The sequence below is a fragment of the Canis lupus genome, chromosome 10 (genome assembly GCF_011100685.1).
Source record: "Canis lupus familiaris isolate Mischka breed German Shepherd chromosome 10, alternate assembly UU_Cfam_GSD_1.0, whole genome shotgun sequence".
NCBI classification, from domain to species: domain Eukaryota; kingdom Metazoa; phylum Chordata; class Mammalia; order Carnivora; family Canidae; genus Canis; species Canis lupus.
The window spans coordinates 23324510-23345565 of NC_049231.1; the positions used below are offsets into that span (position 1 = coordinate 23324510).

At 59.3% G+C, this 21056-nt stretch overlaps 1 protein-coding gene across 1 annotated transcript; it reads left to right on the forward strand.

The window, feature by feature from the left end:
* The first annotated feature begins 1731 nt into the window (after positions 1 to 1731).
* Positions 1732 to 19294, forward strand: TTLL12 (tubulin tyrosine ligase like 12). Its single transcript, XM_038550294.1, has 14 exons — positions 1732 to 1902; positions 5114 to 5298; positions 7021 to 7219; positions 8011 to 8170; positions 8257 to 8390; positions 10905 to 10981; positions 12263 to 12379; positions 12457 to 12651; positions 12975 to 13086; positions 14834 to 14985; positions 15379 to 15460; positions 17175 to 17243; positions 17695 to 17833; positions 18282 to 19294. Exons 1-14 carry the CDS (start codon positions 1747 to 1749, stop codon positions 18431 to 18433), a joined length of 1929 nt encoding a protein of 642 aa, XP_038406222.1. The 5' UTR covers positions 1732 to 1746; the 3' UTR covers positions 18434 to 19294.
* The last annotated feature ends 1762 nt before the right edge of the window (positions 19295 to 21056 follow it).

Consider the following 21056-nt stretch of genomic DNA (forward strand, 5'->3'; position numbering starts at 1 on the left):
ACATCATAACACAGTTAAAAAACCAACCTTATTGCATATGCTACTCAGCTAATTCACTTAAATGCCTTCAGTTAACACCAAAGGCATTGTTTTGCAATAATACTCATATAAAGTTCAACGGGCACAGCAAAAAAGGACCAAACTTCTTACTAAATTAAGAATCCTACAGAGCAGAAATGTACTTGGAATTGGAAGTGGTTAATTTTACCCACAATGTGTCAGTGGCTCAGTCGGTTGGGAGTCGGCCTTGGGCTCAGGTCATGACCCCAGCGTCCTGGGATCCAGCCCCACAGTACCTCCCTCCTTTTTTTTTTTCCCCCCCGGAGCTCCCTCCTTAGCAGGAGCCTGCTTCTCCCTCTTCTTCTGCCCCTGTCTGTGCTCTTTCTCCCTCTCTCAAACAAATAAAATCTTTAAATAATAATAACACTAACAACAACAACAATTTCATCCAAACAAGCTGTAAATGGTATCAACTGAATTGGAAATCCTAGTTGTCAAAATTCATTATTATTATTATTTTTCCTGTAACAAAGCTGATGGCAGATACAAAGTACTAGAGCACGGCAGGAACGTTTTTCCTGTGCCCCTCACCAACTGCACTTTGGAAGTGTGAGCCTTTGCACACCAACATTGGGTCCCTGTGGCATTGAACAAATCCTCCGAACTGGTGCATTTTATCCAAACTCAGCTGAAAAATTTGGGATCCCCGGGTGGCTCGGCGGTTTAGCGCCGCCTTTGGCCCAGGGCGTGACCCCGGGGTCCTAGGATCGAATCCCGCGTCGGGCTCCCTGCGTGGAGCCTGCTTCTGTGTCTCTGCCTCGGTCTCTATCTCTCATGAATAAGTAAATAAGATATTTTTTAAAAAGTTTTAATGTAGGTATTCAGCAATGGAAGCACAAAAATAAATAGATAAAATAAAAAATCAGCCTTTGTGCTTCTTAGCAAGTCACAATTGCAAAACCGCAAACACAACAGTGAACCGCATCCCTACGAAAGCAACGTTAGAGCTCAAAAAAAAAAAAAAAATAGACCGTTCAAAGCCTGGTTTTGAGATTCTGCTACTTGCACTTAGAAACCTCTGCAGTGCTTCCACTTGCGAGAAAAACCACCGGGTTTGACCGAATAAATTTACATCTTTAATCCAAACGCACAGAGACTGAGAAGGGCCGCAGCTCGGCAGCGTCTAAATCTGGTGAATGGCTCAGGAGGATCGGGCGCAGCCCTCGCACCGCGGGGCCGCCCGGCGTCAGAGCGGAGTCCGGGCCTCGAACCGCCCGCTCTCCGAGCCTCGGCTTCCTTTTCCGGGCGGCGCGCGAGGAGCGGCTTCCGCTTCCGACCTGGCGCACGCGGCCCAGCCTCACTCCCGGCATCCCCCGGGGCAGCCGCGGGCGAGCCCGGAAGCACCGCCCCCAGCCGGCGCGCGTGCGCACACGCCAGCAGCGCCGAGCCCCGCCCGCGCCCCCGCCCGCGCCCGCGCCCGCGCCCCCGCCCCCGCCCCCGCCCCCGCCCCCGCGCAGGACCGCGCGTTCACGCACTCGCGCACGCGCCGCTTGGCCGCCCGCGCTCGGGGCTCGGGGGTTGGGCTCCCGGAGCTCGGCCTCCCGCCGCCCCGCGCGTGCCGACGCCGGGCGGTGGGCGGGCGGTGGGCGGCGGCCGCGGGGAGCGCGGCGGGAGGGCGGGGCGGCGCGGCGCGGCGCGGCGGGCGGCGGCGGAGCGGGACTCGGCGCTGGCGCTCGTGCGGGCGCCATGGACGCCGACGCGGAGCCCGGCGCCCCGGGCCTGACTGCGGAGGACGGCGCGCGGGCCCCGGCCGAGTTCGCGGCGCTGCACGGCCCGGCGCTGCGCGCGTCCGGGGTCCCCGAGCGCTACTGGGGCCGCCTCCTGCACAAGCTGGAGCACGAGGTGCGGGCGGGGCGGGGCGGGGGCGGGGGCGACGCCCGAGGTTGGGAGCGGGTCTGGGGGTCACGGCGGGCTCCGGGGCGCGGGAAGCCCCTGCCGGGGCGTGTCGGTGTCGGGCGCGGCGGAGAAACGGAGGGGACTGCCCTCCGGTGCACAGGGAGCGCGAGGGCGGGGATGACCCGCCTCGGATGCTCCCCCCCGGCGGTGTAGACACCTAAGCGTGCCGCCGCGTCCCGGGCCCTCTGCTGACTCCCCCACACCTCTGAGCCCCGCAGATCCACCGTCCCCATTATGCAGTTGGAAAGACGGAGTCACAGGAAGAGGAAGCGAGTCTCCCAAAGTCTGTGGGACTCGGGGAACCTGACCCTCCTCGGGGGGCGGTACATGCCCTATGCATCTGTGTGGCTTTCACAGTTGGGGTCACAGGATTCTTTCGTGTCTCATCCTTTGATGCGGGCCCTGGTCACCCTCATTTTGCAGATGAAAGAAAAGAGAGGTTGTGGGAGATGAAATCTAAGGAAAAGGGCTCCCGTGCTTCCAGATTCTCTGCCCCGTCGTGGGGACAGCTCCCTTCTGCTCACCAGCCTTCTGCGGCCTGGGCCTCCGGCGGGGCTCCCCGCGGCTGCTGCAGAAGCCAGAGCTGTTCAGGGCTGGAGGTGGCGGGTGGGGTGGGCTGCTTCGCTGGAACGAGGCTCTCTTGGGGGAGGGGGCTGCCCAGGAGCCACGGCGACAGGACAGGTGATGGATGAAGTGCAGCCCCGGAGCCAGGAAGAGGTGGTGGCCCGGCTTGGCCGCTCCACAGACCCCATCCTCTCGGCCAGGTTTTCTGTGTTAAATCTGGGTTCACCAGGTACCCGCCTGCTTGAAACACGCAGTAGCTTTTAAAATTCACACGAGGTCAGGGCCCCTCCATCTGTCCCTACCTCTTGTGAATTTCCTCCCCCTGCATGACTTGGCTTCCTTTCCACCAGTGTTTCCCGAGCACTTGGCTCTGGTCCCAAGCATGTGCTGGGGACCCCACCAGTCTGTTAGGTGAAGAAGGTCCTCATTCTGGGTAAAAGGCACACGATGTGGGAACCCCCTGACCCCAGCCCAGCCAGCCCCCGGTGGGCAGTAAACCCTCGTTTAGGCAACACTTGTCCTACTGAGCTGCAGTCTGTATCTGGAAGCCTGACAGTGGGACGAGGCCTCAGTTCCCACAGCCTCGGTGGGGATTGGGTGAGGGGAGGCTTGAGGTGAGCTTCAGCCAGAGTCAGCCCATGTGGGGAGTCACCAGACCGTGGAGTGCCCCCTGCCCTGGCTGCTGTGGCTCTACCAGGGGGCAGCCAGTATTTTTCCATGACCCTCCCTTGCCGTTAGGGGTTCTGGGCAGAGCTGTGAGTCATCACTTTGCTAGACCCAAACTTGCATCTATTGTTCTCAGTGAAACCTGCCCTGGCTGCTATGGGCCAGGTGTGGGGGAGGGCACCTGCCAACTGCAGTCAGATGCCTTCAGCTCCCCACAAGGCCAGTGACCCCGGTGCCTTGCCTCAAATCAAGATGGAGAGTTTTAAAATAACCCCAACTCTTCTTGCCGGCAGGAACTTCCCAGGTGCGACACCACTCCCCTTCGTTACCTCCTTAGGGGCTTCTCTAGTCCCTCTGGGAAGGGATTGTGGTCACCCCCATTTCACAGCTGGGAGGAGGGCAGGCCCTCTATCCCCAAGCCTTAACGCTGCCCCACTGTGCCCCCTCCCTCCCATATGATTTGGGGCTAAGAGCTGGGGACTTGGGGTTCTAAGTTGAAATCCAGGATGTGAATTTCAGTCCTCTAAGCAGCTCTGCGCTGGAGGGGAGATAGTATCACCCCCTCACCCCCCTACCCCTGGCTCTGACTGCTTAGGGAGCCAGCTTGAGGCAGCTCCCCTTGCCTCCCAAGGAACGGGGCTTGTTCCACCTGTGCTCAGCCTTCCCCACCCCCAGCTGTGTGTTCCTGCCTGGGGTCCTTAAGCCACCAGCCCTGGCCACATGTCTCGGTCTTTCCTGCCAAAAACACGTCCGATCAGGCCCCAGCACCATTTACCTGGGCCTCACATGGCCCACCTTTGCCCACTGTGCTGTCTGCTCCCTAGCCAAGATCATGGCCAAGATCGTGAGTGGTTCGCCCTCACACCCCAGAGAGCCCACCTGCCCAGCACGAAAGCTGCTTGTGCCTGGACGGGGAGCCGGTTTCCATCGGTTGGGATGAAGTTTTCTTCTGTTAGGGTCGTGAGAAGTGGGTTTTAGGGGAGAACTGGCTTGGTCCCTGCTGCATGCCGGGGACTTTCTGTGCACGGTTTTATTGCTTGAACAGTGAGCTCTCCTAGAAAGTGGAGGATGCCTTCCCCGGGGAGAGACAGTCCCAGAAGCGTGATGGTGGTGGCAGGTGCTCACACAGCATTTGCAAGTTAGGCTCTTCTAAGCTTTTGGCATTTGTTAGTCATTTAATCCTTCCAACAACCCCCCGAGGTTGGTTCTGATGTTCCCACTGTATGAAAAGGGAAACAGGCGCACAGCCCAGCTCCTGTGCCCACCCCAAGGGTCCCTTACTGACTTGTGGCAGACTCATAGTGCCCAAGTGGCTGAAGGGGGCAGCCTGGCTCCAGAGCACACGGAGAAGGCGGGCCTGGCTGCATGTGGTTGGCTCTGGCCTCTGCAAGGAAACGTAAGGACCCAGGCCCTTATCTTTCCGAGCCAGCACCTCAGGAGACACCACGGGCCACAAGTTGGGCGGACCCAAACTGCTTCTTGGCCATGGTGGCTGTGGGAGGCTCTTGGCCACCTGCTTTCCTTCTGGGTCGCCTCAGCTGGCCTGGTGCAGGATTGGTTATTCTGGTGAAATTGGCTTTTACATTCACTTCTGACGACCAGGGCTACCCACCGCCTTCTGAGACGCATTTCCCCACACAGCAGGGGCCAGGCTAGGTCTGATTCCACCCCAAACCTGCAGCCCCAGTTCTAAGCACAGGTCCCCTGAGCTGAGGGACTTGGGACAGCAGCTGGTGACAGTGGTTAGGCTGCAGTTCTGACCCATCTCTAGGCGCCTCAGTTTTCCTACCTGTAAGATGGGTAGTTGGGTAATAAATAGGTCCTGCTTCTCCCCAGGGGGTTACTTGGTCCTTGAGGCCAAGCTGTGATGCTCCCTGGGCAGCGGTCAGGGCTGGGGAGCCTGCCAACACCCCTGCTCTGGCCCTAGGTTTTCGATGCTGGGGAGATGTTCGGGATAATGCAAGTGGAGGAAGTGGAGGAGGAGAGTGAGGGTGAGGAGGCCCGGGAGGTGCGGAAGAAGAAGCCCAACCCCGGCGGTGGTGGTGGCGGCGAACTCTGCTACAAGGTCATTGTGACCAGCGAGAACGGGCTACAGGCGGCTGACCCCAACAGGTAGGAGCTGAGGGCCACCTGCCGTCCCTGCTGTGGCCCTCAGGGCGGGCTCCCTTTTAGACATCCCGGGGACTGGCACCTTTGGGAAGAAGCAGCAATTGCAGGCACTCGTGTTGCCTGTGGCTCCCGAGTCTCCAGCTGGGCCTCACAGTAGCGTCGCCCCTGACACCGATGATAGCCCCGTGCGAATCACATTTCCTAGGGACCTGAGAGCAGCCTCCCCACATCTGACGGCCATCCCTAGGGCCCCACAGCTGAGGCTGATGCGTTCCGATTTTGCCAGTGAGACAGGAAGGATTTGCCTGGAGTCACAGCTGGTTAAGAGTGTGGGAGCGGAGTGCAAGGCAGCCTTGCTCATGAGCCCGGCTTTTCTGAGCACCTACCCCTGGTCCTGCTGGCTCGGAGTCTCTGGGTGGAGCCCAGGAAACTTGAACAGGTTCTCCCAAAGCTTTAGGCCTGGGCTGTGAGCATTGTGGTCTGGTTGATTCCTCAGCTGAGGACACCGCAGCCCAGGGTAGACAGGGCGAGTGAAGCCCGGACCCTGGGATTCCTGTCTCCTAGGGGCCAAGAGGTGCTGCCTTCAGCCACGGCAGCCCTGCAGGCCCGTCTATGAAACTTTGTTGGAACCTGGCCGGCCTCCTCTTCTGCAGGGCCTCCCTGGCCTCCCTGGCCAGCCTGTGAGGGGGCGGGAGTGGCCGCACAGGTAATGACAGCAGCCAGGTACCTCCACCCACGTGCTCTCTGACTCAGAAACTTCCAGGGTCACTTTCCCATTAACGCGGCCCCTCTGTTCAGTGCACCTGCTTTGTTCCCACCTGTGCTGCTCTGGGGCTCGGGAGCTCACTGCCCGCGGCACCCTTCAGCACACGCACACCTCCACCAGGCAGGTGCAGGAGGGATGCGGGTGGAGTCCTGGGTTTGGAGCCCCAGGCATTGGAGCCCCAGGCATTGGTTCTCAGCTCCACAGCCCTCCCTGCTCCCAAGCCTTCCTCCCTTTAGAGCTTTGTGAGTCTCCCCTGATCCCCAGACCCCAACTTCATCCTCTCTCCACACCTGCTGTGTATAGCACCCCTCATGAACATTGGCCCAGGGTCACTCCCAGGTGTCCTGCCTTGAAGCTTGGTTGTGTGTGTTGCATCCCGTGGTCATAGCCTCTAAGCACAGGGCAGGAATAAATCCACATTTGTTCTGTGTATGCAAACATCCAGTACTCAAAGCACAATGGAATAAATACTGCTGATTTTGCCGCCCAGCCAAAGAACTGGAGCGTTTGCTGTTCCCTTCATCTCAGGGGAACGGAGGTGAGGGCCACTTTGCCTGGCAGGGCTCTGGGTGGTGGTCTCTGGCCTGCCCTAGGGGGTGGGAGGGCAGGTGTGGCCTCAGGCCTGCAGTGGAAATGCCTGCCTGGTCACCTCAAGTGGCCTTAACCTCTTTGTGCCCCCGCCCCCCCACTTCCCGCAAGAACACAGTACTTGGCATACAGTCAGCATTCCCGTATGTTTTGTCTCCTCTGATTCTTGCACCAGCCCCCTGATAGGAGGTAGGGACCCCATTGGTTTTTGCAGAAACTGGAGAAGGGAGAGGAAGCTTCCCAGGCCATAGCAGTGGGCCTCTCCCTCCTCATCCTCTCCTGGGCCAGAGCCCCCTGCTGGCCCCCTCGACCCTCCCTCCCTGCCATACCTGTGGGGCGGCCTCACACCCGCTTTCGGCCTGTGCCTGCAGCATCTTCCTCATCGACCACGCCTGGACGTGCCGCGTGGAGCATGCCCGCCAGCAGCTACACCAGGTGCCCGGGCTGCTGCACCGCATGGCCAACCTGATGGGCGTAGAATTCCACGGCGAGCTGCCCAGCGCTGAGGCTGTGGACCTGGTCCTGGAGGAGATGTGGCGGTTTAACCAGACCTACCAGCTGGCCCACGGGGTGAGTGGGCCTGGGGGAGGCGGAAGACAGGGATGCGGGCCTTTGCTGCTCTGGGCCATCGGGGCTGGCAGGGTCCACCCGGGAGAGCCGGGACCCGGCCCCTGGGGCCCCCCCATCCCCTGTGGCCTCATTATGGGCCTGTTCCCCTCCCTCAGGCCGCCCAGTGCTGGGGACCCAGGTGTCTGGGGCCCTTTGAGCTCACAGGACACAACCTTGCCTCAGACCCTGGACTTGAGCCCCACGACTTGGCTGCCTATTTCCTGGTGCCTTCAGTTTCTGTCATCCCCCAAGAGCCCTCAGTGGTTCTTCAGTGGCCTCCGAAGAGTTGTGGCCCTTTAGCACGAGTCCTCATGCTCATCACCACCCCTCCCACCAACCTCCCCTGATCCACCCTCATGCCCTAGGCCTTTGCCACTTTGAGAAGACAAAAGTGGTTTCTCTTGGTCTCTGCTTAAATGTTACCTTCTCCAGGGACACACCCCCCCCACACACACACACTACACAGACAAAGCCGGACACATCCATGGAGCTGCTAAACTAAGCGCCTTAGTCCCTGCGCCTGTACCACCCAGGCAGCCACACTGTGGTCTCCTGGTATGTGTCCTAGTCGGCCCAGGATGGTCCCTGGGGCCCCCAGTTAAGGGGACTGGGGTGCATGTGGTAGACGCTCCAGGAGCTGGGTGTAGACGGGTTGTCATCTGGGTGCAGTAGGTTGTGGGAAGGTGCACACAGAAGGGGCAGGAGGCTGGACGGACCGGTGGACACGGTTGCCGTGTGTGCTCTGCCCACAGACGGCCGAGGAGAAGGTGCCAGTGTGGTACATCATGGACGAGTTCGGCTCGCGCATCCAGCACTCAGACACGCCCAGCTTTGCCACGGCGCCCTTCTTCTACATGCCCCAGCAAGTGGCCTACACGCTGCTGTGGCCGCTGCGGGACCTGGACACGGGCGGTAAGTCTGACACCCACCCACCCCGAAGGACACGCCCAGGCCCTGGTTTCCTGCTGCCCCCTCATGGGCCACGTGTCTTGATGCAGAGGAGGTGACCCGGGACTTTGCCTACGGAGAGGCAGACCCTCTGATCCGGAAGTGCATGCTGCTGCCCTGGGTCCCTGCCGACATGCTGGACTTCAGCTCCTCCACGCCCGAGCCACCCGATGAGCACTACCAGGTGTGACCATCCGCCTCCGACCTCGGGCCTTTTGGCCTGGTGGCTTCTGGAACGTTCTTCGGTCACCCAATATTATTGAACGCCACCTGGCTACTGTGGGAGGTAGCGAAGAGTTTGGGAGCATCTGAGAGACGGGGCTCAGAGCTCAGGCAGTGAGCCTCAGGGAGGTGCTTGTGGCCACCCGGCTCGGGTGCCAGCCCTGAGCCCAGACCCCAGGGGCCTGAGGCTAGGAACCGTGCCATCAGGGTTGGAGCTGGGGGGCACAGTGTAGCCTATGAGGCTTGGTTATGAATCCTGACTCAGCACTGTTTCCCCCTCTCCTGCCACGTCCCTCACCAGGGATGTGGAGACACCATTCAAGCCGTGTATGGTGCGTTCCTGGGCACACAGTGGGCCCTCAGCAGGTCATCGTTAGTGTTGCTGTTATAGGCCACAAGGGTGCTTTCATCTGGGGCAGCCTCCTCTCGGGCAAATTCGGGAGCCAGGGTTCAGGAGGCCCAGGACAGGGAAGGAGGTGGAGCCCCTGGGAACGGAGCCACTGGCAGACCAGGCTGGACAGGGGCAGGTCTGGACAGGGTGCCTTCCTCCTCCCTCCCCACCCTCGGATCTCCTGCCACTACTTCCCGTTGGCAGGTCCCAGTTTGGAAGCAGGCCGCAAGTGAGCCTGTGGTTAGTACCTCTGGCCATGCTTGACTCTGATCCTTACAACATAAGCACTTAAGGTCCTATCTTTGTCTTTATTTTACTGAGGATGAGGAAACAGGCCTAGAGGCATTAAGTAACTTGCAAAAGTCAGGCAGCTGGCGGGACAGCCGGGGTCCAATACCGGGTGGCTGACAGCTGGTGGGCGGAGGCTGCAGGCTTTGTCCCCTTGTGTTGAAATTCCCGTGCCCCCCCCCCCCCCCCCAGCACATCAGACACTGGCTGAGTGTCTCGGGGTTGTAGGAAGGAGTTAGCTCCAGGGAGAATGGAAGCGCCGTGGGTGTTGGCCGTCCTGTGAGTGCTGTGGTTTGGGAGAGGCTGGGCGGCGGCAGTAGTGATGATGGACCCCCTGGCACCCTTCCTGTGAATTCCATCTCTGCCAGCAGTGATTGAACTATCTGTGCAGGAAACCATGTGGTCACTCAACGTGTTTCAGAGCCTCATAGAGCACTGGCACCTAGTAGGTGCATATTAAATAGAGTGTGACTGCAGAATGGCTTAGGGACAGGGGCTGATCTTGGGGTGCTTCTAGCTGGCAAGCAGACAGGCTGGGCCAACCCTGGCCCTCTGACCTCAGGACCGCGGAGCTGGATTTACACTCTTGAATTCAAGTTAGTTGTGTGTGTTTTTCCTCTTGGGATGTTCTCTGCTGTCCAGAAGGAGGATCTGAGGCCAAACTTGGGGTGTCCCTGGTTGCTTTTCCTCATGTGACCCATCTAGGCCGGATGTGCTCGGGCCCCTGGGGCCACCAGTGTGAGTTAGCTATTACTGGATAAGAAATTACTCCAAAACAGAGCAGCCTCATACAGCAAACGTTTATCATCTTTTCCACTTTCTGTGGAACAGGAGATGGGGGTGCTTTTGACTCCAAGTCCCTCTCAAAGTGTCACCAGGCTGTCAGCTGGACCGCATCTCTGAGGCCTGATGGGACTGAGGTTCTGCTTCTGTGTGGTGCTCACACACCTGGCAAGGTGGCAGTGGCTGTGTTGGCAGGAGGCCTCAGTTCTGGCCCACCTGGGCCTTTGCGAGGGGCTGCTGGGCATCACCATGAGTGCTAGCTACCTTCCCTTAGAGCCCATGATCTGAGAGAAAGCAGGAGAAAGCCAGAGGGCCTCTTCTGAAGCAGCACACCCATCCACACTCTCCTGTGCTTCGGGAGCAGCTCATTCACTCCAGCCCACACCCAAGGGGAGATGAGTTAACTCTGCCTTTCGAAGGGAGGGGCACAGAATTCTTGGGTGTGTTTTAAACCAGCACACGCGGGATCCCTAGGTGGTGCAGCGGTTTGGCGCCTGCCTTCGGCCTAGGGCGCGATCCTGGAGACCCAGGATCGAATCCCACATCAGGCTCCCAGTGCATGGAGCCTGCTTCTCCCTCTGCCTGTGTCTCTGCCTCTCTCTCTCTCTCTGTGTGACTATCATAAATAAATAAAAATTTTAAAAAAATAAAAAATAAATAAAAAATAAACCAGCACACGGCTTACGCTCGGCACAGCACTTAAGGGCTCCACTGGAACCAAGCAGCGCCCTCCCAGGACAGGCTTGCCACCTTCTTGGCTGCCTGGTATTGAGGTTTAGAACAATGTTTATATTTTCCTTTTGACACAGATGGGGTTGCTCAGCACCTGAGGAGGCTTGAGCCCCAGAATTCCAGGGGCGGGGTGGGGGGGTACCCAGAGGGCTCTGGCCATCACTGCACCTGTCGAAAGGCTGTGCCTGGGGTCTGGGTATGCCCCATGACGTGCCAGGACGAAAGAGGCGTGTGTTCCCCGTCTTGAACGTCTGTTTCTACCCTCAGTGCTTTTCCTTCTAGGCCATTTTGGAGGAAAACAAGGAGAAGCTACCACTTGCCATCAGTCCAGTGGCGTATCCCCGTGACCACGTCTTCAAGTGCGTATACCCCTTCTCAGCCCTTGAGGTGCCTCCTCGCTCCCCCAGGTTCCCTCGGCTCCTAGAACAGTGCCTGGCCCAGGGAGGGGTGCTCGGGGAGCCTGCTGGCTGCTATGGCCCGGCAGTGACGAAAGTGCCAGTCTTAGGATCATAGAGGGAGTGCTGTGAAAGTGGGATGGGCCGGGGCTCATCTGGTCCTGGGGTGAAAACGTAGCCAGGCCTGTGGGCAGGGAGTGGCTCCTCCTAAGATAGGGGCCTGGGCTGACAGTTAATGCACTGGGCGGCCAGGCTGCCAGGAAAGGCCATTCCCAGGTGTCTGCAAGTATGGACTGGCAGGTTATGTAAGGCCGGGCAGGTGAGCGCAGGCTGGACGCCAGGTGGAAGCAGACGCTCCATGATACAGGTGAGGGAGTGGGCGTGCAGTGCTGTGCCCCCTGGATGGAGAGCAGGCCCAGAGGCGGGCCCCCCTCTCCCAGGGCAGACTGGTGTCTGCCCCCATGAAAGTCCCTCCCCCTGGCCACCCAGACCCGGTTCAGCCCAGGGGCCCTTCCCGGTGCCCATGCCCACCGCCCAGGGTCCCTCCTCAGGATCAGGGGCCCACTGGGTCTGGCCCTCCTGCTCATAGTCCTGCCCTGTGCTCCGGCCACGGACTGAAGGCTTCATGCAGGCCTCGTCCTGGGAGGTCCCCTTCATCTCCTCCCCTGGACCGCTGTCCCACGCTGGGCCACCCTCCTAACTTCTGTCTCTGCCGCCCCCAGCAGATGTGCTTCCAGGCTCTGTCCTCCCCTCTGTCCAGGGCCAGCGAGGGCCGGGCAAGCAGCAGTGAGCACTGGTGTGAAACGAGGCCACATCTAGACCACTTGTCTTGGCCACACTCCCTCCCCTGCAGGCACCTGGGCACCAGCTGCCTTCTCTGAGGCCCGGGTTCTGTATCTCTGGGGGGGTGGTTGTGTCGGTCCTTCCTGTTCCCACGTAGGAGGCAGGCCTGTGTTTGTTAAACACTCAGGGTACCCCATTTCACCCCAATGACAAGTGTGTGTTGGGCTGTGACCCCATCTTACAGGTGGGGACCCTGGGGTTAGAAGAAGCCCGGTTGCCCCCCGCCCGGCATGCAGACAGAGGGCTGGGGTCCGCAGAGCTAGGACTGCAGAGTGGAACTTCTACTGGCTTCATCCCCCTTAATTAACATCTGCCGGGGTGGGGAGCATCTGAGGCCCGGGGCCATGGCGGGCCTTGGCGAGCGCAGGTGGGGCCCCAGCTCAGCCCCAGCTCTCCCTGCAGGGTCTACACAGACATCCAGCAGGTGCTCAGCCACCTCAGCCACCCACGCTTCACCTTCACCCAGAGTGAGGCCGACGCCGACATTCTCTACAACTTCTCCCACTTCAAGGATTACAGGTGAGCATCGCCTGTTGCCCTCCCTAGAGGCTGCAGGACGCCCCCCTCTGCTGCTTATACCTGCCTCGGCCCTGCAGGAGGCTCAGCCAGGAGAGGCCCAACGTGCTGCTGAACCAGTTCCCCTGCGAGAACCTGCTGACGGTGAAGGACTGCCTGGCCTCCATCGCGCGCCGGGCAGGGGGCCCCGAGGGCCCGGCCTGGCTGCCCCGCACCTTCAACCTACGCACCGAGTTACCCCAGTTTGTTAGCTACTTCCAACAGCGGGAGAGGCGGTAAGGGCTCCCCTGGGCCCCCCTCACCACGGAGCCCTGCATGGGGGGACTCCTATAACTGTCACACTCCCCCTGCCCCCCCACACCACTCAGCCGGCTCCCCAGCTTCATACCATCTATGTGCCAGCCTTGGTGCTAGGAGCCACAGAGTTCTCCGTGCCTTCGCTCAGGCTTTTCCTGGCTCCCCGGGGCCCAGCCCAACATCCCCTCTGCCACACCTCCCACTACTCCCTTGGAGAGTTTGGGTGCCCCTCTTCTAAGGCTGCCATGGTCCCAAGAAGGTGGGAGCAGGGCATAGCCTAGCCAACCCCATGTGCTCTCAGGGGCCAGGATAACCACTGGATCTGCAAGCCCTGGAACCTGGCCCGCAGCCTGGACACCCACATCACCAGGAGCCTCCACAGCATCATCCGGCACCGCGAAAGCACCCCCAAGGTGGGCCTTGCAGCTCTGGGTGCGAGGGAGTGAGGGAGGTCGGGACCTGTGGGGGGGGGGTCACTCAGCTCACAGGTGTCTCTGAAGCCCCCACCCTACTACTTCTGGTGTCCTGGCCTGCAGAGGAAGGCTGTGTGGCTGTCCAGGCAAGTGGGGAGCTGTTCTCGGTATGTCTGACCTGAGTCCCCACTTGTTGCACCATGCATGACCACCCAGCAGGTGGGAGGTGGCCGGGCCAGGGAGCCCCTAGACATGGGTGCTGTAGTGATCCAGGACACGTCAGAGGTGGAGAGGGGGTACTGCAAGACACAGGGCACCTGGGCAGAGGTCAAGGAGAATGTACCCGTGGGATGATTGCAGAGGCAAGGCAGCAGGCGAGTCACTGGGATTATGGCTAAGAATTTGGGTTTTTGGTTTTTTTTTTTTTTTTTTTTTTTTAATTTTTATTTATTTATGATAGTCACAGAGAGAGAGAGGCAGAGACTCAGGCAGAGGGAGAAGCAGGCTCCATGCACCGGGAGCCCGATGTGGGATTCGATCCCGGGTCTCCAGGATCGCGCCCTGGGCCAAAGGCAGGCGCCAAACCGCTGCGCCACCCAGGGATCCCAGAATTTGGGTTTTTGTTTTGTTTTTTTAAGACTTTTTTTTTTATTTATTTGAGAGAGAGAAAGCATGAGTGAGGAGAGAAGGAGCAACATACTCCCCACTGAGCTGGCGGCCTGATGTGGGCCTCAATCCCAGGATCCTGAGATCATGACCTGAGCTAAAGGCAAACACTTAACTAACCAAGCCACCCAGGCGCCCTTATGGCTGAAAATTTGTATGCATTTTTTTTTCTTTTTTTTCTTTCTTTCTTTCTTTTTTTTTTTTTTTTTTAAGATTTTATATATTCATGAGAGACACAGAAAGAGAGGCAGAGACACAGGCAGAGGGAGAAGCAGGCTCCATGCAGGAGCCCAATGCCTGACTCGATCCCGGGACTCCAGGATCACACCGTGAGCCAAAGGCAGATGCTCAGCCACTGAGCCACACAGGTGTCCCTGTATATAGTTTTCAAAAACCTAAAATCTGGTGGGACCTTTTCATTTTTTTTTAAGATTTATTTATTTATTCATGATAGACATAGAGAGAGAGAGGCAGAGACACAGGAGGAGGGAGAAGCAGGCTCCATGCCGGGAGCCCGATGCGGGACTCGATCCCAGGACTCCAGGATCGCGCCCTGGGCCAAAGGCAGGCGCTAAACCGCTGAGCCACCCAGGGATCCCCTCATTTTTTTTTTTAAGATTTTATTTATTCATGAGAGACATAGAGGGGGAAAAACAGAGACAGAGGCAGAGGGAGAAGCAGGCTCCATGCAGGGAGCCTGATATGGGACTCGATCCTGGGTTGCCAGGATCCCACCCTGGGCTGAAGGCAGCGCCAAACCACTGAGCCACCTGGGCTGCCCTGCTGGGACCTTTTCAAAGTGAAGGTTGCAGAACTTGCCGCAGCCTAGACAGGGTTTGAAAAGACAGAGGAAGGAGCAGGTGCGGGCGCAGGTATCTCTGAAATGGGCAGGTGTCCCTGGGACTGGGCAGGAGTGTGCCTCTTTCTCCAGGATGCAGTGACAGTGTCTGGATGTCCCACAACATGAGCCCGTAGCCAGTAAAGATGGATCAGATGGGGCGAGGTTGGGGTGCCTCCGGGCGCTATGTCCTGGCCCAGGTGAGGGGAGAGCTGCCTGCAGCCCTGCGTCTGTATCTTCCAGGTCGTGTCCAAATACATTGAAAGTCCCGTCTTGTTCCTTCGAGAAGACGTGGGGCCGGTCAAGTTCGATGTCCGCTATGTCGTGCTTCTGCGGTCGGTGAAGCCCCTGACTCTGTTCGTGTATGACGTGTTCTGGCTGCGGTTCTCCAACCGGTAACCAGGGGACCGGCTGGGGGGCAGGCAACAGGGCCCCCCTTTATCTCGGGATCAGAGAGCCTTGCCCTGGAGCTCCTTCTCCAGCACGCACCCAGCAGGCGGCCCCACTGACTTGGGATCTGTGACCTGGTGGCAATTCTGGCCCTGCTGGCGTCCACCATGAGTGGGGACGTGAACAATGCTCATCACTGTCAAACGAGCATTAGCACCTGCGGACCTTGGTGACGTTGATCCTCCGTCAGGTGTCTTTTCAGTTAGCCAGTCGCTCACTCCAACCCAAGCTCTCTGGGGCCTCCCCTCACACCAATGTGGGGAGTGACGCCCGATGGGGTCCCTGTGGGGACACGGCCGTGCTCAGGACCCTCCCATGTCTGTGCGCTTCTCCTGTAGGCCCTTCGCACTTGATGACCTGGACGACTATGAGAAACATTTCACTGTCATGAACTATGACCCAGAAGTGGTGCTGAAGCAGGTAAGGACCAGGCAGGGCCCGGGGAGCAGGTTCGTTTGGAGGCAGGTGCAGACCTGGTCCTCACACCTATCGGCTTGTCTCCTGGGCAGGCAGTGTAGACCATCAGGAGCTGCCATCTGGTACCTGTGCTAGTCTCAGAACAGCAGCCCCGCAGCTCTGAGAGGCACACGCTCTGTGTGCCTGCGGCCTCCCCAGGTCCTAGGACAAGTCAGAGCCGGGTAGGGGGCAGGCCTCAGCTAGAGGCACGGAGCTTTCCGTTCAGTGCCCACCGGAGCACAAGGACAGATGGGGGTGGAGGCATACGGTGCATGTCCTGGCCCCCCCGTGACAGGCTGCCGCTGCTGGCCCATGACCCTGCCTGGATCCCGGGCACCTTGGGCAGAGGGCATCAGACCCCTGCTGGCCAGCAGTGCACGTGGACCAGTAGGCTTAGCCTGGGCCGAGGCCGAGGCCGAGGCCGCCTCTGGGTGGAGGAGGGAGGAAGGAGAAATAGGCTCCCTCACGCCTCCTCCCTAAAGTCCTCCCTGGCCTGTTGGCTGTTTCAGGCCAACGGGAAGTCAGGCACACACACCCATCCCCTCACCCTCCCTGCTCACCCCAAGGCCTGCAGGTGGCCTCTCCCCAGCCTCCCCCACGGCGGCCACTCTGCCTCTCCAGGCGTGTTCTGATTCTATTCAGTATGAGGACATCCCAAAACTCTGCAGATGATGGTGTTGCATGTATATATATGTTTTTGTGTAAATGCTCTCATATGGAGCAGATCCCTCTATGGCTTTTTTTGCTGAGCCTCATGTATGTAGATTCGTCATTATTGCTAACTGTGGCTGGAGGCGTCCCTGCCCTGGGATATTCTTGTCATTCACCTGGTAATAGGCACACAGGTCATTTTTGGTTTTCACCATTAATAGATGTGCTTCATTGAACCCTCGCTGTGCCCGTCCTCAGGCGGGGAGGGGTGGGGGGCTGTGCCCACACGCAGCTGTTGCTTCTTGTCCTGGGCTGTGTTGGAGGCCAGTCCCGAGGACCCAGCGGGGCCCGGGATGTGGTTGGAAGATGTCTCTGAGAGAACTGAGTGCTTTCCCTCTGTACTCTGAGTGCAGCACCCCAAGGGTCGCGTTTCCCCTGAAGCTCCTGTGTGTGGGGACGCCTGTCCCACAGCATGTGAACATTGGGCTTCCTAGGGAGCCCATGCTGGCTCGGCCTTTCAGGAAGAAACCCGAGCTTGCTGCCAGCTGGCACAGGTGTGTTTGGATGAAGTCTTGGCCCGAGGAGACCTTGCCATCCTCAGGCACTTTGCGCTGGTGCTGAGCGGTGAGCTCAGGCCCAGGCCCTGCAGTTACGGTCCAGGCTCTGCCTCCAGCACGCTGTTCTGAGACCAGCGTGGTGCTGTGTCCGCCGGGCCTTGCAGCCTGCTGACCCCTCAGCATTAAGTACTCGAGCCACAGTAGCCCTGCACAGAAGCGCTGGGCAGGGAGCGTCGTCCCAGTTCAAGGATGATGACACTGAGGCTCTGACAAGTAAATCCACCTGTCCTGAGTCACATAGTAAGATCCAGAGCTCAGACTCCGTCTCTCGTCTCCCATTTGTGCCCGTGATGGGGGTGCTGGATAGGCCATGGGCACCCTGAGGCTCCACATTAAGGCCAGGCTGGCTTTCCTGCTCCCTGGCCAGATGAGGCCTGGGCAGAGTTTGACAGGCCGTGTGTCTGTCCTAGGTACACTATGATGAGTTCATCCCTGAGTTTGAGAAGCAGTACCCAGAATTCCCCTGGAAGAGCGTCCAGGTGAGTGCTGAGCCAACTGCGGAGCTGGGGCTTCCCTCCTGGGCTGGCACTGGGCGGGTGGGGGTCTTGGCTGCCTCAGGATGATTCTGCTCGTCCCCCTGAGGCTGGCTGCAGTCCTCCCACGCTGGGCCTTGGGAGGTGTTGTGGAGGGGACTCGGAGCACTGTTAGAACAGCCAGGTGGCAATAGGCCCCACCTGTCCCAGAAGTTGCAAACCTGAGGGGACAGCAGGGCCACAGCTGGAAACCCAGGCTGGCCTCCGCGTCCTGGAGTGAGTGCCTCAGGTGCTGCTCTGGACCCCTTCATGCAGGGGGAGCTGGGGGCCCCCGAGGCAGGACCCAGGCAGCTCAGCAGTAGTCTGACGCCAGGAGGGAGAGGCAGGTGTCAGACGCTCTGGGGGCTGGTCCCAGCCTCAGCCGTGCGACCCCTGACCCTGCCTACTCCATCCCCAGGGTGAGATCTTCCAGGCCTTCACGGAGCTGTTCCAAGTGGCCTGTGCCAAGCCACCTCCCCTGGGCCTCTGCGACTATCCCTCATCCCGCGCTGTGTACGCTGTCGACCTCATGCTCAAGTGGGACAACCGGCCAGATGGTGAGGGGGCTCCCCCGCCCTGTAATCCAATCCACGCCCCCCTCCACCTGCCCAAAGCCGATCATCCAGCCCTGGCAGTGCCAGCCCCGCCCCCAGGGGACAGAGAGGCTTCTCCACTTCCTTCCCCTGGTCAGGGCTGCATAGATTATCCTTTGAGCAAATTCACCAGGGGATCTGGTCTGGGACGCACACCGTTAGGGGCAGCGACCTCCAGGGAAGGGCAGCAGCTGCGGCCGTGTCAAGACAGAGCTCAGGAGGGAAAGGACCGGCCCCATGCCCTGGCCAGGCGCCCGGGGCCCAGCCCACCCCTACGGCCTGCTTCCTGTCCACCCGACTTAGCACCCGGGACGGGGGTGGGGGTGGGGGTGACTCCCGGGCCCTGAGCTCAGCCCCTCCACCCCCTGGGCCCCTCCCGGGAGTAAGATGCCCTGTGCTCTTGTGCCATCAGGGAAGCGAGTGATGCAGCCCCAGATCCTGGAAGTAAACTTCAACCCGGACTGTGAACGGGCCTGCAGGTACCACCCAAGCTTCTTCAATGACGTCTTCAGCACCCTGTACCTGGATGAGCCCGGCCCCTGCCACGTCACCCGCCTAGTCTAGGTGCTTGTGGCTCTGCTGGGGCCGCCCGGCCGTTCCAGCCTCAGCTCCCGGAGCTGCTTCTGCAGAGCCCCCTCCTCTCCTCCCTCAGGCGCAGCCTCACCCCGGAGCTGTCATCCCGGCTCCACCTCTGGGAGCTCAGGGTCCTCAGGGTCCTCCCCTCCCAAGGTCAGCAGCAGGGCCAGTCACCGTGTCCCCGGGGCTGAGCGCCAGGCCCTGCCCCTCACCATCTTCTGTGCTCAGTGAAGGGCTTTTCCAGAGAGTCTGATTCCTAGGCTGCTGCACGTTCTGGGGTGTTGGTGGGAGATGGGCTCTGGGGAGCACAACAAGTTTCCCCAGCAACACCCCATACATGAACAGGGACCAGACAGGCTGCTTCTCCAGAGTGCTGCTCGTGACTCCCATGGGGCAGGGGGTTGGGGTCCCACCCTGCACCCCCAGAACATCTGGGAGCCCCCTCTCCCAGACCCAGCCACCTTGTTCCCAATCTCGACCAAAACCTTTACCAGCAAGCTTCCCGTGGAGTTTCCAGGTCAGGAAGCCTGTGGCCTTTGGCTGCTGTCGCCTTAGCATTCGGCAAAGCAGGCCACCCTCCTGCCTCGGTGGCCCCAGCAGCCCCGGCCACTCACCGGGCACGGAAGTATCCCCACACACACCTGATGTCCCCTGGGGCCTTGGTGATGCGTGTGGGGGGCCAAGCGCCAGGCAGCGCACAGCTGAGGAAGAGACGATTCCAGGGAAAACTTGACGTTACAGGCAGAGGCCACCTTCCACGAGAGTCTAGAGTCAAATGTTGGGTTCTTGTTAATTTTTCATTTATGGAAGGAAAATATAAAAATTATTTCTGTAACTTTGTTTCTGAAATGTGGAGTCAGATGCCAGTGCGTTTTGTGTAGCCACAGGGTACCTGAGCCCAGGTAACAGGCCAGGTTGCCTCCCGTGGGGGGAGCTGCCTGCAGACGGAAGGCCCTTCCTCCGTCCTGGAGCAGGGGCAGCAGGTGTGTCTGTCGGGGCCCTCTCCCTGGTTCACAGGTGGCCGTCCTCGTGTGGGAAGGGGCCCGGGAGCTTTGTGGGGTGTCCTGTAAGGGCACTGACCCCCTCGAGAGGGCTCCAGCCTTGTGACCTGAGCCTCCCGAAGGCCCAGCGGGGCCTGTGACCATCACATTGCGGGTAGGATTCAAGCTAGGGATTTGGGGAAACACTCTGGCCACAGCAGGTTCCTAACCCAAAGCTGGAGTCCCCGGCACTGGTTCCATTCCAGAGCAGAAGGCAGCGGCACAGATGTGCGTGAGCGAGGCCCGCTCAGCATCGCGAGCAATGCCCAGGAGCCTTGGCCTCAGGAAGCCCTGACTGGCCCAGCACGCACTGCACTTCGGGGGCCTCAGGGAATGCGATTCTGGTTTGCTCACCCTGAGGATGGGGGTGATGAGGCGCGCCCCCTGGTGGTGACGGAGCTGAGAAACGGGCTGAAGCCCCACAACCTGCGGACGGGGCTTCCCCTGCAAGGCACGTCCTGTGCCCCTGGACGGTGCCCACTCCAGCGTATTCATCTGGAGCTGATGGTCCTGCTCATCCCCAGTTCAAACCCAATTAGTCAGGATTCTCGGAGCAGGAATGGCTGGAATCAGAAGACCACATGATCCCGGCTTTCCTTATTTATAAACATCCTTTTCCCCAATTCTAGATGTCCTTGGACCTCTGCGAGTGGACATCAGATGCCCTCCAAGAAGGGCATCAAGCAGGGCCCCCACCATCTCTGAAGACCAGGCCACTTGCAGTGGTGATGGTTCTTATCTGAGAGCACAGGAGCAGGGGGAGGAAGGGCATAGGGAGAGGAAAAGGCAGGTTCCTGCTGAGTGGAGAGCCTGCTTGGGACTTGATCCCAGGACTCCAGGATCATGACCTGAGCCAAAGGCAGACGCCCAACAGCGAACCACCCTGGCCCCCCTGTGTTGAGAATTCATCAAAACACAGAATTTGTAAGAGTCGGACATCTGGAGTCGGCCAGGGAGTCACAGCCACAGTATTAATTGTACCAAAGTTCTCCAGAAACAAACAAACCCAAAAGGTAAAGCTTGAGCTGCAGATGGTGAAGTTTATTAAGATGCTCTGTGATGGGGATCCCTGGGTGGTGCAGTGGTTTGGCGCCTGACTTTGGCCCAGGGCGCGATCCTGGAGACCCGGGATTGAATCCCACGTCGGGCTCCCAGTGCATGGAGCCTGCTTCTCCTTCTGCCTGTGTCTCTGCCTCTCTCTCTCTCTCTCTCTGACTATCATAAATAAATAAATAAATAAATAAATAAATAAATAAATAAATAAATAAATAAATAAAAAGATGCTCTGTGATGATCCCCTGGGCATGGTGGCTCCTTCCTGGAGGCACCAATGTAGTAGAACCTCTTAGTTCCGGAGTCCACAGTGGCTGATGACCATGTTATGGAGAATCGGCACGCTGGTGAGTCACGCTGCCACCCTGCTGTGACCTCGTCTTATTTACCTTATGGCCAATCAGCTACAGAGGGAGGCAAATGCCCAGAGTTAAGAAGATTCCAGGCAGCCTGGGTGGCTCAGCGGTTTAGCGTCGCCTTCAGCCCAGGGCGTGATCCTGGAGACCCGGGATCGAGTC